At 37.9% G+C, this 17,350-nt stretch overlaps 1 protein-coding gene and 1 pseudogene across 1 annotated transcript; both read left to right on the top strand.

Annotated features, from left to right (window-relative positions):
* Positions 1-4,108: 4,108 nt before the first annotated feature.
* On the top strand, positions 4,109-8,389 carry LOC113281631 (annotated as a pseudogene).
* A 3,066-nt stretch (positions 8,390-11,455) lies between these two features.
* Positions 11,456-16,985, top strand: LOC113281630 (protein CROWDED NUCLEI 1-like). Its single transcript, XM_026530417.1, has 8 exons — positions 11,456-12,015; positions 12,449-12,658; positions 12,859-13,112; positions 13,217-13,487; positions 13,602-13,685; positions 13,954-15,875; positions 15,974-16,196; positions 16,308-16,985. Exons 1-8 carry the CDS (start codon positions 11,713-11,715, stop codon positions 16,548-16,550), a joined length of 3,510 nt encoding a protein of 1,169 aa, XP_026386202.1. The 5' UTR covers positions 11,456-11,712; the 3' UTR covers positions 16,551-16,985.
* The last annotated feature ends 365 nt before the right edge of the window (positions 16,986-17,350 follow it).

The following is a 17,350-nucleotide window of genomic DNA, read 5'->3' as shown; positions in this document are numbered from 1 at the left end:
CCAAGAGTATGCAACAGAATTCTTACTCAGATTTTCTCTACCAAACAATGTAGCCCATACTATAAAGAGGTTCTTGCCATGTTTATTCGTCACAGAATTGGGGGAGTATAATCAAATCAACAGTAAACCAAAGCCAAACGTATAAGCCAACAACTCACTTTTATTAGCTTAAGGGGAAGATACAAAATCGTCCAACCAATGGACTTTACAAGCTTATTCTCTAAGCCTACAACAAACTCACTCTCTATTGCAATATGGTTCCTCAACACTCGAACTATTGAACTCGTGAACAACTGATTTGTAAGGCTTCTCTGGCTATTTATAATGCCAAGAAACCAGGGCCAATCCGTATGCAACTCACTTGCACGCCCCATCAACAACCATCTGTCCATGGGCAGTTCCCTAACCGCCAGTTCTACTTTTAACTGCTAACTTTAGTGCTGGCCTTCACAGCGACGCCACACTTGTCCCAGACGGTTAGGCTATGCCAAACTCGGTTACAAAGCTCCTTTATAACCGTATCTAACTTTCTCATACGCTTTGGAATGCTTGTGATGCACACACACTCGCATCTTGCGCTTAAAGTCAAGTCCCGCAACATTGCAACGTGCAACTCTGGCCATGCCACTGAAAACAACACCGGCATACTCCATGGTGTTCATACTAAAATTATGCCGGTACGTAAAACCGTCATTGTATTCATGATGAGAACAATGCCCGTATTAACTGAAACTGAAAATTTTCATTTCCAATTTTTGATTCTAACCTAAACTAGTTCTTTTAAAATAAATTGATGATTAGTTTTCCTTCAAGGAGTCATGTTTATCTATTAATCGTCGAAGAAATTTTTAAAGCAACGATGAAACCATGTTGAAATCGACGATGGAGAAAAAAAATATCAAAGAGAGGAACCAGAAGAGAAGGAGAAGAAGTTAAAAGGGAATGGGGATATGAGAAGAATAGATTTAGGTTTTTAGATTTAGTTTTTATTTGTTTTAAATGGTATTTTAGTATTTCCGCATCTAAAAAACACCCCTTAACATGAACTATTGGATGAAAATATTAATTATGTAATTCATACCCTATTTGGCATATCCCTCGATTGTGTATTCTAATGAAAGATTCAACTTTTGATTTTTCTAAAATTGATTTGAGTCTATATATATTTAAGGGTATTAAGGTACTTCGTAACAAACCGAGCAATGAATTTTCGATTTGTAATCAGATTACCTCTTAATCGGATTGTAGATTTCCAATAATCAAAATGGAATATGTTGTTAGTATAATATATATATATATATATAATTTAATATTCATTTTTATATCCATTATGTGTGTGTTTTAAAAGGTTTTCAGAGATATGAAGTTCACAAACATCTATTATATACGTGCCATGGTTTGGGATTTTTTTTCTTTCTAAATAGTTACCATTTGTTATCTAAAAAGATATATAATATAATATAATAACACCTCAAAATATTCCTTCCTCTTTCTTGCCTTAAGGGCTAGCACTATGGAGAGGGATTTTCCTTAACTATCCCCTATTTATAGTAAAATCCAACCACTATGGTCTTTCGTGCAGCGATATCCCTTACCTATACTTAAAAGTTAGACACATCTGATACACTTTGTAGAGAAGGGAAATGACACGAATACTGAGTTTCTGTTTTCTTTTTCACTTTACAGAAACTCAATTTCCGTATTTCAGTTGAAACAGATACTCAGTTTCCGTAACTTTTTACAGGGTAACTGAGTATCCGTTTAGTAAATTTTATTTGTTTGATGTTTTCTTGTTTACCCTCCACTCACACCCGATCTCAACCATACATCATTCTCAACGACTATTTTTTCTTGGTCGTCAGATCTCAACAGTAATTTTTTCCAAAATTTGAGAAAAATCTCTATATAAGGTAACTCTAATTCTAAATTCAATCTTGACCCAATAAATTGATTAATTGAGTCTTTATATCTTTTTTTACTATACTTCTTTGATATTTTATCTTTAACTACTCAAGTTCTTATATTTTAGTTTCATTCAAAATGGTTTATAATTTTGTTCAAAGAGAAGAAATTGATCTTACCTTTGCATGCATTTATGTGAGTTGTGATGAAATTGTTGGTGCACAACAAAAAAACGCTCTTTTATGCGAACGTATTCATCAAATATTCGTCGAGAAGAACGACAATCCTAATGGAATTGATCCCAGTGCCTTAAAAAGAAAGATGAAAGTAATCAAAAAAGACTAGAGAATTCGTGTAAATTCTTAACGCTATATATCGGCAAGCTAAAAGCGGTGCTTCACGTGAAGATTTAGTAAGTTGGACCATTTTTCAGTTTTATCCGTTTGGTGATATTAGTAAGTAACTTATTTTTTGAAACATAATATTTAGACACGAGATGCTCGAGAGAAATTTCAGAATCAAACAGGGCAACCATTCAAGTTTGATGCTTGGTATGAATTGTTGAGACTGAAACTCTATGGCTTTGATTATCAGCTTATTGTTGCACAAAATATTGTCATGTTTGACAGTCATCATAACTTTGTACCAGTCGAAGATGGGGTTGAAGTAATTCCTAATGGAGAGACTCGTTGGAATTACAAGTATCAGCAAGGCCTATCGGAACTAAAAAACCCAAAATGGAAGCCAGGTTGAAGAAGGATCGTGTGCAAGGTATATTCAGGGAAGTTGATGAGGAAGTTCTTCAATTAAGATGTAAGAAAACTATATCTATTAACACAGTGCAAATATTTTGGAGTATGTTAAGGAAACACGATGGAGGAAGGAAACAATCAAAGCGGAACAAGAGTGAAGAAGTAGAAGTGGGAAATCCGTGCGCCTCTTAGATGTCTATGCTCCAGAAACATTAGTCAAGTCGAAGTATTGACTTAAACGGATACTTAATACCCGTTTGATACTGTTTACACGGTAGCTAAGCTAAGGGAGGAAAATATTTTGAACGCGCACTGCCCATTCAAAGTTTGAACCCGCACCTCTGTTGCCGTTTGATTCGTAAGATGTGACATCATCAACTTTCAAACTTAGCTGTAGTTATACTTCCTGATTTTTAACTATAATATTACAAATCTTTAGCTTTTGACAAATACCAATGCTTTCTACCTTTGGGCGCCAAAATCCGGCAATCAGGTGATGACGACAAATTCAATTACCCAAACCTTTTAAAATCTAGTCAGTGATATCATTGTCTGGGATGCTCAAACTGATCTTTAAGTGGTGGGTTCAACTTACTTCTTAACTAGTCTTTTCGAATTCAATTTTTCTTTTCTTCGTTTTTGGGCATAATTGCACTATCTGATAATGGCCTAATTTTCATGAACAATCACCCAGATCGAAAATGATGAGTCACTGGATTATTATCTTAGAAAGCTCTGTGGAAGATGAAGACGATCAAGTTAACCATCTTGATTTCATTATGCAAAGCTCACTGAGTCACTTCAAAAACAAAGATCTCATCATCAGGCAAAAGAAATAATGGACAGAAAGAAGAATTTTACTGTGTTTTAGATTATTGATAATTGTGTTTTAGATTATTGATAAAGTTCTAAATGATGCAATTTTGATTAGGGAGCAAAAGTTCTAGCATTAGATCAGATTCTTAAATTTGAAACCCTGTGATGCCATTCTAGCATCTATCTACCATCACACAGGGGATGAATCAAATGGTTTAATCAAGTTTTTTTAGTGCTAGGCTGCTAGCACAATGAAAAAGAGAAAATGGCTTTGTAGAATCACTTTGTTAACAATAAAAAGAATAATCATATGTTGATTGGTGGATGAATTCGTTTGAAGTTTTTGACATGGGCAAAATAAATAACGAAAGATAAATAGGGTCTCCTAAAATTAACTGAAAATGTGTGAAATATTTTCCAAAAATACGTAGATTAGTGAAAATTCGTGAAGTAACTATGGTTAGGTTTAAAATCCGATGATGTTATATCTAATTAATCCGGCGGCTATGGAGGTGCGGGTTCAAACTTTGAATGCGCAGTGCGTGTTCAAAATATTTTCCGCTAAGGGATGAAGCAGCCCATAGTGAGATTGGCTTGAGACCCATATCCCTTTGGCTTCACATTGGGGATAGCTAAGGGCCATTGTACTAGCCCTAAGTAATTAGAGTTAACCCATATCAAAGGAATGGAGGTAGAGCTCAGAAATGCTTATTACTCCATGGATAACGTTGTTTGATTTAACAGAAAAACCCTAACCATACCTCAGCTTCTTCTAATGCTTCTCTCTTGCAACATTTAATCTGGATTTCATATACAAATGATGCATGTAATACTCAGCAACTCACTTCCAAATTCTCATCAATTTGTCATTCCCAGACGTTTTGGTAGAAGAAAAGCATGTTTTGATGGAGTTTCTTCATTTTGTTCTGAAAGAGAAATTGAATCATCTAATAGCTCTACTAGCAGTGTTTCTTCAAAACCCACTTCTGTTCAAAGGCTAAATGAAGATAGTAGTGGCAAAGATTTGAGTGAATTAATTCCTTTTACAACAAGGAGAATGTTATTTGCTAGTCCTTTGGTTTATTTTGTTTCTAATAGTTCAAGCCTTCAAGGTACTACTTCTCAGGTTCGCACTATTAAGCTCTGTTCATCATTCTGATTATCGTTTATTCATGTTTTTTCGGTCGTTTAAGTAGCTACTATTACAACTTGGTTTTCATTTCACATTATGCTTCTGATGTAATTTTGTGAACATTCAATTGGCAGCCATTGCTTTGGGAAATCCATCGTTAACCATTGAACAAGTGACTCCACCTGTTATCCCATCTGGGGAGCTATTCCCTGCTGAGGTTAATACTCCAAACATGTACATGCCATTTGTTTTCTTCATTGGTTTTGAAGTGTTCTTTTCTTTTTTAATAATGTATATGTTTACTTCAGCTGAAATTTTTTGATCTGCGTGGCAGGAAAGAATTGTTGGTCTCTTCGAAAAGAATACGTATTCTGTTGTGAATATCTTTGATGTAACATTGCGTCCTCAACTAAATATGACAGGTGTTGTCGAGGTAATGATGGCATGAGTTATTACAATCCAGTGGATTAGGTCTTTGAGTATTTTGAAATCTTAGTTTAGAAACTGTTTGGGTTCAATGACACATTAGTTACTTTAAGTTCTTATACCAGCCTCTCGTGCCTGTAATCCTATTGGTATTGATTATTCATTTACTACACATGTGCCCAGGTTCCTGAAGGAAATGGTTCAGGAGTAATTTGGGATGAACAAGGACATATAGTTACAAACTATCATGGTAAGAACTAGTTCGTCGTTGTCTTTGTGGTCGCTGGTGTGGCAAAACCATTTCGTTCCTTTTAATAGATTCGTCTGTTTCTTCGCATTTTTTAACTGATGGTAGAACCAGAATACTTCAGATGGTAACTCAATGATGTAGTTATGTTATTCTTCCTGTCCAGTTGTTGGCAACGCTCTTTCAAGAAATCCTGCCCCTGGTCAAGTTGTTGCCCGAGTCAATATTCTTGCGTCTGATGGGTGAGGTTTCGATGCTCTACGCTGATTGCTGAAACGCAACCGCGGTATTTAGATATTCCTTTGATATATGAGTTGGATCCTTTATTGTGGTATCCAATCTTCTTGATTGTGTTTGTTTCTCGGAAGGGTGCAAAAGAACTTTGAGGGCAAGCTAATTGGTGCAGACCGTGACAAAGATCTCGCCGTTTTACAGGTATTTACTTGTTGTGCTTGTAAATGATCCTGTCAACCAAGCACACTGTGCTTGTTATTAGTATTAATAACATTATTCTCTTGTTGAATATAAACGGGAGATTGTGTAAATGGAGTACATGTACAAGACTTACTATCTGAAAAGACAAAAGTATCTGCCTTTTGGTTTACAGTTGTAACAAGTTTCGTTATTTTTGGCGTACTAGGTTGAAGCCCCTAAAGATCTTCTGAGGCCAATTAAGGTGGGACAGTCTTCTGATCTAAAAGTTGGCCAGCAGTGTTTAGCGATCGGAAACCCATTTGGATTTGATCACACTCTGACAGTTGGAGTTATTAGTGGACTAAATAGAGAAATTAACAGCCAAGCTGGAGTTACAATCAGTGGCGGAATTCAGACAGATGCAGCCATCAATCCTGGTAACAGGTTTGTCTAGGATCTTGGTTTTTATTGTTGGAGTGTGATAAGCAGTCTGATAACCATAATCGGGTAAACCAAATCTATAAAATTATCCGACGAATTCCCGTGTTATTATCAGACGAACTCCTGTGATATTCTACAAGATTCCTTATTTTCTGGGATAAATTGTTGCTCTACCTATTGATCAGATTTAGAATGATGAACTTCTGACCGAGCTTCTTTTATAATCGTTTGGTTCAGTGCTAAATTGAAGTACTTTTGTCCCACAGTTCTTTCTTAAGTTTAGTTAAACTCGATCTGAGCTTGTTTGCATTAACGAACTGACTCCTGTTATCTTACTTCTGTTGTAATCTTGGCAGCGGAGGCCCCCTACTCGACTCTAAAGGAAATTTAATTGGGATTAACACTGCAATATATACTCAAACAGGTAACTACATGGATGTGCTCTTAATGTCCCATTTTTGTTCTTTTCATAAGTAGAACAGGAAGTGACTTAATTCCTTGTGAGTATCCAATTAGGCGGAAAAGTTCAAGTAGCAGTAGTAAACCCTGCAAAGTAATGCCGATCGAATGACCTGATCTCCGCTGTCTTCTTTACACAGTCCTTTTATCAGTTACATTTGCCAAATGGAGTTAAGTGGGTTCCAGGTTTGGGGTCTGGGGATTTCTGCTGGCATACTGTTTGCTTAGTTTACTAGGCCAAAATTTGCTTGGCGCCTCGACTTTTACTGGTACCATTTTGCAGGCTGGTATTGTTACTGCCTTCCTTTGTTTGGTGTGTGCCAAAAGAACTCCATTGAGATGGTTAACTTTGTATTGCCCTATTATGTGTAGTAGTTACTTCTATATTCCTAGCCTCGTGGCTTTTGCGATATGTTCTCTGATCAGAAAATAAGTAAAGGTCAAAAAGGCCTACCTCTTACCTAGTTGACGAACAACAATCCCAATTTGCTGAGACTTCAGGCAGTTAATGGCTACATATAGTATTGCATCAGGCAGTGGCGTCCGAGTTATACATTTGAATGAACGGTTTTTCTGTAAGAGCGTGAGTAATCTTTTCGTCTTCGGTTTTGGTTGATTATGGCAGGTACCTCTGCTGGTGTTGGATTTGCGATCGCCTCCTCAACAGTACTAAAGATAGTACCTCAGTTGATCCAGTTTGGCAAAGTATTCTCTTTTTACATATTCCTTCTCTGCTTGCCACTTTTGTTGCTAACGTATAACTACAGAGTCTGAGTTTGATTTATATTAAATAATGTCAAGTTATAGTAGCAACGTTGGTTTTTGCTCTTCCTATACCACCCACATACGTTGAAGTGTGCGGATTGATTTTAGGTTGTTAGGGCTGGTTTGAATGTGGAGATAGCTCCGGACGTGCTTGCCAACCAGTTAAATGTTCGAAATGGAGCTCTTATTCTACACGTACACCTTGCACCACTTACTCTCTAGTCTCATTATCACAATTGATCTGTTATTGTACACGTGTGCTCACTATAGTTTTCGGTGTGTGTAGGTACCAGGAAATAGTCCAGAAGCCAAGGCTGGGCTAGTTTCAACCTCCAGGGGTTTTGCTGGTAATATAGTACTTGGGGATATTATTGTCGCAGTTGACGATAAACCTGTAAGCAGTCTCTTTCTCATCATAATTAAAATAAAAAAGTTGATTCTTTGGTTGCTTGTATACTATGTACATAGTATGTGGTAAACTGAACGACCAGGTTGGAAATGATAATAATGTTTTAAAGAAAGTTTAGAAAGAAAGGCATACTTTCAAGTTGAAAGGGTGGATAAAGCATCATCTTTAATTGATTCTTGCAGCTTCTTTACTTTAGATATGAGCTAATAAAATATTTATCTCAAAGAGGAAATCTGTAATCTGGATCTTACAATCCCTTCTCGGATCGTGTCTTTCAAGTTTCATTCCTTGTTTCTCCCATTTGGTTGGCAGGTAAGAAACAAAGCGGAATTATCAAAGGTGCTAGACGACTACAGTGTGGGTGATAAAGTCTTGCTGAAGATCCAAAGGGGCAGTGAAAACTTGGAGGTGTCTCTAGTTTTAGGTGAAACCTAAGAGCCTTTAATGGTAAACGGCCTAATCTCGCTGTCTTTATCATTCTTCTGACTATTGTATTCGTAAGGAAATACCGCTCTTATAAGTTATGTATAGATTAGAATATGAGTTATTATATACAGTATACATTTTGCTTGTAGACAAAGGGTTGGCAAATCTTATAAAATAACGATGTTGACTGTCCTAGTATATTATCGCCTATCTAAATTCTAGAATGCTTGCACTTCCTTTCTGCCAATTTCATGATGTCAGGACAAAAACTTGTGCTCGATTTGTATATCCAATCAGGCCTTGTTTTCTTTTAAAAAAAATATTTGATTAGAGTGGAAAAAATCTAACTAGTGTAAAAACTATCTGTGGCCACTCCTTGGAATTAGTCACCTTAGAAAAGTTTATAGTGACTGGTCGTTGTGAAGGAGCTGGAGGAGCCATCTCTCAGTGTGGTATATTGCATCACCTTTGTCTGTGGGTTCCATATTGAATTAGCCAAATGCTGTAAAGAATTTCCTTTTTTCTTTGTATGGGTGAACATGCGGAGCTATTCAACATCTTTTCCGTAGGATTATTGCTCAAATAATACTTAGGATGGTAAAGTCATTGGGTGATGATATCATTGACCTGTCAACGTTTAGTGTCTATGTTTTTCAGATATGCCGGCAAATAACAGTTGTTACTGGCGAGTGGTGAGAATGATCACCTTGGTTTTCTCCTTTTGAAAATCCTGTCAGAGATCATGGTGGGGGAAATTATTATAGCATTAAAACCCATGGGTCATTTATATTTAAATGGAACGGAAGGCCTTATAGACAGACGTGGGTGCCCTAAACAGGAAAAGGTAGGTGCACCAACCTTGATATACAAGGGTTATTTGTATGCAAAGCTGTCATATATTCCTCCTCCATGAGACCATGGTTTGGCATCTTGACAACCTGGCTTTGTTATTCTGCTCCTTAACAAGCTTCAAGACTGTCGACTTGAAGACATGGCGAGGATAGTTTAAAAAAAACCTTGACGGAGACTCACCGTTAATCTAAACTCGTGTTGGGATAATCTAGAAGCAGAAGTCAGAAGAAAAACACATTTTGCTTCATAAAAAATTTACTTTTCTGCTTCGGGAAGTCATTTTGAAATTGTTTAACTTATTTACTTTTTTACTTCTGAGAAGTACTGCCGACTTTTTTGCTTCTATAAGTCAAAAAATAATGTCTAAAAAATAATGTCTAGATGTGTATCCAAATGCGCTATAAAGCTCCTTACGTCCAAAGAGAAAAACAATGAGACTTTTTTTTCCCTTCTTTTTTATGACAACAACATGATGAGACAATTTGTATGAAGAAAAGTTGGAATTGATAACGGCTAAATTCATCAAAAGTATTGTCATCTTTTTGTATACTAGTAACAGAGATGGCCCTATGGGGCTCACTAAATTCTGCTGAAGTATAGAGGAAAAGAGCCAAAGCCTTGTGATTGCTCTAATTCTAATAATTAAGTTTAGAATGGAAAAATTGATTCTCACACTCATAAAAAGAATTACTTCTTCAAGTAATAAGAAACATTTTTGTTTATGCGCATGGCCCATGTCTTTCTATTCGTTGGACATTTCATTTCCATTGTGCAATTTAGGTACATCCACTAGTCAGTCTCCCATTAGATTCCTTCCACCATGTCAAAAATGGTGGAATTACTTAAAGAGGGTATGCTCATATCTTGCGAGTCCCAATCCACGAGGCAATCGTAACAACAGCAAACCTATTCTCTAGCAGCTGATTCAAGACCAGCCGATTAAATTGCAGCTACTTCGAAAAAACTGATTATTACGACGGATCGGCTCCCCAAAAAGGTTAATGCCCTATCCTAGGATTGGATCATCCCCATATGGAACTGAAACCAGAGCAAGAACCTAAAAAGCCACTTCTAGTAATGTAATGGTTGTTATATACGATAAAACATCTCTAGTCTGCTTTGTAAACTGATATCCCGTTAGAAGTGGTTCTGGACGGATCCTCTATTTGAGCCATTCAAAAACCGCACAGACACATTGATAGAAAGGTGGATCCAACCTTTTGGGAATAATAAGGTTTTTTTTTTGTATCCGTGTGGTTTTTAGGTATTCTAACATGACGGTCTGTCCAGAATTTTTGTTATTAGCATTGTTGTCGATTAAATCGCAATGAGTAATGACAAATTGCAAATGTGAGTCTGAGGGCCAAATTATCGTGTTTTCTGCATAACTACTTAACTAGTTGCAAGGACTAAGGACACCTTCTCTATTTATTATCCATGTTCCATAGACTTGAACTATTTATTGTGACTGTTTTGTCCTATCCCATTTCCGCACAGCTAAACCCAGCATCTTCAACATTGCTAATAAGGGTACCAAATTGCTTGGAGTGTACCAATACAAGACTTGAGAATGTTTTGTCCTAATCCAGTATTGGTACATCCCCAAACAATTTGGTACCTATTAGCAGCCATGCATCTTATTTCATATGCAACCTTATCCAAATTCTTTGTATAAAGTAAAAAAAAGAATGATGCTTTCTCTGTTTTCATCTGCACTTTTGGTTTCCTCCACTGCGTCCACAGTGGCAGGAGTCGCAGGACTCCATTTGTAGGGACGTTTTTGTTTTTGATACGTAATTTCTAGTGTTGACAATTATTGACTTCTCTGGTCAGAGTAAGTCCACAAATTCTTTCCAAAAACTTTGGCCCCGTTGTTTTTCAACTTCAAATTCCACCGGAAAATAACAAATCCAAAATCCACATCATGCAACTCTGTATTCTTCTTCAAATCCAGCAGGTGCAGACAAGAGCTTGTGGAGTGCAACTCCAGCTAACCCTTCGTTCTTATCTTGTCTCCACCCTCCACCAAGCAAAAATAACTTTCAAAAATATATAGTAATAAAAATAAAAATCCCCCCCACCCCACAAAAGTATAAGCACATCCTGACGGACACCGAGGCATTAGCCTTCGGTATATTCTTTACACCCAATCATACTTCATCAAAAACCTAAATCATATTACAAAAACACACTCACCGTTTATTCGTAATCCTCCCAAATTCGTGCATACCTTCATGGGCATTTATGTCTTTGCGTGTCGATTTATAAGAAGAGCACGTGGTAATCGTAAAGCGGAAACAATCCAAATTACCGAAATACCTGCGTAACGGAAAGAAACTTCACAATAACTAAGGGCACATTTGTAACTTAACTCAACTATATAGAAATAAAGGAACTCACTGCGTTATTTTTGAAAGACCAAAAGAAAAGGATTTACAGAGTGTTAAGACAGAGAGAGAAGAGAGAAACAGAGATTTCTTCATCTACGGGTTTCTCAATCCGGTGTTAGGGTTTCATCTCGGGTAGATTTTTTTTTTTTTTTTGAATTAGGGTTTGAAAGAAGAAGAAAAGGTTTGAGTTTGGGAAATTAGGGTTACAGTTCTTGATTTTTCTTTCAAATGAAGGCAAAATCTGAACACAGTAGAGTAATATTTCTGCAGAGTTCGTCGTGATGTTTACACCGCAGAGGAAAGTGAATAATTGGTCACTAACACCACACAAGAATGGTGGTTCTTCAACTGTTCAAAACCCTAGAAAATCTGATTCAAGGGGGAAAAGTTCTAATTTTTCTGAAGGTATTACACCACCGCCTGTGAATTTCTTAGGAGAGAATGGTGGTGGTGGTGGTGTTGATGGCGATGGGGATATGGAGGTATGGAGGAGGTTTAAAGAAGCGGGGTTGTTAGATGAAGCTTCTTTGGAGAAAAAGGATCGAGCAGCACTAATCGAAAGGGTTTCTAAACTCGAAAAAGAGGTATGATTCCTCAATAATTAGGACTTCTTGTACTGCTTATCTTAAATTTGTAGGAAAAAGTTTTCCTTTTTGTACTTAAAAACTGAACTGTGTAGTTGTGAAATTAGGGTTTTTTCTAGTGAAATTTGGGAATACCTTAATAAAGTCTCATGAAATCTGTATATTATGGATTTAGGTTACAATTTGTTAGAATTATAGTGGAAGGCTAACAAGTTACAGACATGATTTTTTTTCAGGTAGGGTTTGATTTTTATCCTTAATTAGGTCTCCATGTATAGAATGTCTGGAGTAATGTGTTTACTGATTAATGGGCAACGATTTCCACATGTAAAAAAAATGGGTGTTGTCACTAAAGATGAAAGTGAAATTATATTGTAGTGGTTGTTGTATATCATGATAGATTCTTAACATTTTTTGTTTCAATGTGCATCAGCTATTTGAATATCAATACAACATGGGGCTTCTTTTGATCGAAAAGAAAGAATGGACTTCACAGTATGATGAAGTCAGGGAAGTTTTGGCAGAAGTGCAGGAGTGCTTGAAAAGAGAGCAATCTAGTCATCTCATCTCAATTTCTGAAGTGGAAAGACGTGAAGAGAATTTGAGAAATGCGTTGGGGGTTCAGAAACAATGTGTAGATGATGTAAGTTTTACTTCTTTCTAGCGCTAATAAATTTCTTAGTTTCTCCATAACCTCCTTTTGTTTCGCTATATGAAAATTTTTAGTTCGACAAGAATGTTCAAATATTTAATTTGTTTGCCGAGGAAACGAAAGACTTGTCTCTGATGAGAGTCTTGTACTTTTTTGTTGTTTCTCATCTTTTGAAGTTTTGATCGATGCAGCTTGAAAAGGCTCTACGTGAGATGCGTGCGGAGAGTGCAGAAACCAAGTATAATGCTGACTTAAAGATGACTGAAGCACATGCTTTAGTTGCTAGCCTTGAGGAAAAATCTCTGGAAGTGGAAGCAAAATTGCATGCTGCTGATGCCAAACTGGCTGAAGCTACTCGAAAGAGTTCTGAAATTGAAAGAAAACTGAAAGAAGTGGAGGCTCGTGAAAGTACACTTCGAAGTGAACGGCAGTCGTCAAATGCAGAGTATGTCATTGACTGCATGTTCTTAATTTATTCGTATCCCGATTGTTCTTGCAGATTTTTTTTTTTGTAGCATTTGTGTCTCAAATTAGATTTGTTCTTTACAGGCGAGAAATGAATGAAGCAGCTATTGCTAAACAAAGAGAAGAGCTGCGTGAGTGGGAAAGAACCCTACAAGAGCGTGAGGATAGACTGATAGATGGGAGAAGAATCCTCAATCAGAGGGAGGAGAGGGCAAATGAGATGGACAGAAGCTTGAAGCAGAAACAGAAGGATGTCGATGACATACAAAAGCTGATTGAGAAAGAATCCTCAAGATTGAAACAGAAAGAAGAGGATTTAGACATTAGGCTGGCAGAATTAGTTTGTAAAGAAAAAGTGAGTTGCTTATTATATGGTCAAGTTTGTCTTATCTTTTGATTAGCTTTGACATCAGTAGTAGTTTTATGCACATTGTCATTCAATGACATTCTCTTTGTAACATTTTTGCAGGAAGCTGACACTAGCAAAGAACAACTAGAGATTAAAGAGAAGGAACTGCTTGCTCTGGAGGACAAGCTAAACGCTCGAGAAAGAGTAAGTCATGCCTATTACAAATGACCTTGCTGTTTTTCAAGTTGTAGATTCGGATCTCAGCTCGCAACTGGGACAACCTCTCTGGTCATTAGTAGTGAATGTCTTACCCCTGTCTGCAAACTTTAATCATACATCGTGGTAGTCAATCGCTTAAATGGCCTTTTTACTATTTTTCCCTGGTCTTGTTCATCCTTAATTTTGTTGATTTATGTAATGTTTCTATACAATTATTCAAGAGCCTCACAGTCTTTATATGTACTGTATACAGGTGGAGATTCAGAAGCTTGTTGATGAGCAGAACGTCCATCTAGATACTAGAAGACGTGAGTTTGAGCTAGAATTGGAGCAACAAATGAAGTCTCTGGCTGAGGAAATGAAAAGCAAGGCTGTCTCAGTGGAGCAAAGAGAAGCTGAAATCCACCACATGGAAGAAAAGATAGGGAAAAGGGAGCAGGCAGTAGAAAAGAAAATGGAGAAATTAAAGGAAAAGGAGAAAGACCTTGATTTGAAGTGGAAAGAGATGAAAGAGAAAGAGAAGTCTTTCAAATCTCAGGAAAAGGAATTGGAGAAGGAAAAGAAACAACTGGCTGTTGATAAAGAAAATATGCAAAATCTAATAGCTGATCTTGAGAAGAACATGGCTGAGATTAAGGTGGAAAAACTGCGGCTGTGTGAAGAGGAAGAAAAACTCAAAGTAACTGAAGAAGAGAGGACAGAGCATCTGCGCCTGAAGTCTGAACTGAAACATGAGATTGCTAAGTGCAAGCGTGAAGAAGAATTGCTTCTGAATGAGCACGAGGGTCTGAAGCAGGACAAGGAGAACTTTGAACGGGAATGGGAAGTACTGGATGAAAAGAAAGCTGAGATTACTAAAGAGCTGAAACAGGTCAGGGAGGAGAGGGAACGATTGGAGAAACTGAAGCAGTCTGAAGAAGAACGACTGAAAACAGAGAAGCTGGAAACACATGAATATGTTCAGAGGGAATTGGAATTGCTTCGACTGCAAAAAGAATCCTTCGAAGCTGACATGGAGCATGAACGATCAGTTATATCTGAAAAAGCTCGTGCTGAGCATGAAGATATGCTACGTGATTTTGAGCTGAGGAAAAGGGAGTTGGAGGTTAATATGCAAAACCAGCAAGAAGAAATGGAAAAAGAATTAAGAAACAGAGAAAGGGTTTTTGAGGAGCAGAGTGGGAGTGAACTTAACAATATCAATCGCTTGAGGGAAGTAGCTCAAAGGGAAATGGAAGACATGAAGCTGGAAAGGACTCGGATGGAAAAAGAGAGAGAGAAAATTGCTGCAAACAAGCAGCATCTTGAGGAACAGCGGCGAGACATGCAGAGAGACATTGAAAAGCTTGATAACCTTATAAAGGGGCTCAAGGATCAACGTGAACAATTCAAGGAAATTGTTAAGAAGAACAAGAGCTGTAAGAACTGTGGAGAGCTGATCAGTGAGTCTGAGATCCTAGCTTTACAGGAAGATGTGGAGACTGTTCCTCTGCCCAGGTTAGGTGGAAATCATTTGGAAGATGGTACAGTTCATGGTTCTGGTTTCAACACATCGGGAGGAGGGCGCATGTCTTGGCTCCGAAAATGCACCGAAAAGATAATGAACTTGTCCCCTCTGAAGGGAACTACAAAAGAGGAGGATTCTCAAGCAATAGCAGGAGAATCTCCTTTGCCCACTCTGCAAGATGGCATTGACGCAGTTGAAGGATTAGACAACAGATCCAGTCTTCCAGAGCCATCCACGAGCATCAGAGAGCTACAGTATCAACCTACCATGTCTGATGATGAACACAGCAACATTGAGAACAAAGGACATGATATTCCAGAAGATTCGGAGCAGTCAGAGCTGAAGATTGGTAGGGGGAAAGGTCGGAAGAAGCCTGGAGTCAGGAGAACGCGCTCTGTAAAGGAAGTCGTCGAAGATGCCAGAGTTTTCCTTGGGGAACCCCTAGAGCCGAAGGAAAATTCTTCTCAGTATGGGGAACATCAAAGAGATATATCCATTGGGCAAAAGCGGAGTCATGCGCAGACCACAACCAGTGAGCAAGAGGCAGGCGACGATGACACTCGCTCTGAAAGTGTCACAACAGGTGGCCGTAGGAAGAGGCGGCAAACAGTCGCTCCAGAGTTGCAAACTCCTGGTGGAAGACGATACAATCTCAGGCCAGCTAAAAAGTAAGTATATTAATTCATTTTCCAGGTTTATATAACTTTTATCTGTCCTTAATCTCGGTTATTAACTTGTGTAAATGTTGTTTCCAAATGATGAACAGAACTAGCAAAGCAGCGGCAGCACAATCTTCACTAGATCAGACTAAAGGCAAGAAGAAAGAAGCTGACGGTATCAAGATTGCTGAGGTGGAAGCATCTGAACCTGAAACTGCAGTTTTACCCTCTGTTAAGGAGGTTGCTGGTGAAAATGGCCAGAGCACACATCTGGTGCAGGTGACCACGTTGAGGAGTGTAACAGAAACTCAGGAGTTCGTCATTAGCAGGGTAAAGAATCAAACCTTGGTTTGGTGTTTTTATTTCAAATTTCGTGTAGGTTCCTCTTTTTTGGGTTGTGGGTTTTTTACAGTTGGTTCATATTAATTTGCTTTACTACAGGCGGAGGGGAACAATGATGGTAGCAATGCTGATGATGCCAGGAGGTTAGTTGAGAATATGGAGATGAGCATAACAGAAGGGACTCAGATTTATGGCGAGCTTGAGGAAGGAGATGAGTATGGAAGTGAAGTTAGGGGGGATGACGAGGATGACGGTGAGACTGACGATGATGATAATGAGTCTGACCTGCAACCTGGTGAGGTTTCGGTTGGGAAGAAGATTTGGACTTTCTTCACAACGTGATTGATATTGTCCAGCAGCACTTGATGGACAATGTCTTGACTGCATTCAATTTTTGAGACTGCTGGTTAAGAGTCCCTTGGTGTCGTCAGCTTTTGTAGGTATTAAAGTTAGAAGCTCTCTTCTTTGTTTCAGGTCTTAGGGCTGTGTTTGTTATTATTTGGTAGTGCAGCACTGCTACTAGTAACTACTCCCATTGATGTTGATAAATATAACTGGTTGGGTTACCAATTTAACAGTCACGTTTCTGTGTTTCTTGCACACTATTTGGTTTTGTCTGGAATGGTTTGTAATCAAGCCTGTTGTAACTCTATTTTTTTTAGCTTATGAAAAGTAGGATGCCAGCTGCTTGAACATGTAAGCTGTAGCTTTCTTGTTTTTTTTTTTAACATGGTCGTATTGTTTTTGTAAGAGATGATACTCATGATTTAGTTGAAACTCCCAAGTAAGAAATTCAGTTTCTTGTTATAAGTTGAACAAAATACCATATGTTTGATGTTTCTACTGGGTGTAAATGCTGAAAGCCTTCTGTAGTTGATATCTGGTTAAATCTGTGACGCCACACTATAGAGCCCGGACAGGGTGTGGATGCTACTTGGGGCGCCATGATTTGGATGCTACTATCCATCCCCGTGTAAATCCGATACTGTGAAGAGAGCAACAGTAGTATTTTCCTTTCTGTTTTGTTTCTATGTAACGTCTTCTCTTGTTCGTTGCAGCATATAACCATCAAGAAAAATTCTTTTTTTTTTTTCTTATGAAGTAGGACGCCAGATGCTTATGAAGTTGATAAATAATATAGC

Source organism: Papaver somniferum, chromosome 5, assembly GCF_003573695.1.
Source record: "Papaver somniferum cultivar HN1 chromosome 5, ASM357369v1, whole genome shotgun sequence".
Classification (NCBI taxonomy): domain Eukaryota; kingdom Viridiplantae; phylum Streptophyta; class Magnoliopsida; order Ranunculales; family Papaveraceae; genus Papaver; species Papaver somniferum.
The sequence above is the reverse complement of the archived record's forward strand: the minus strand, read 5'-3'. Positions and strand labels throughout refer to the sequence as shown.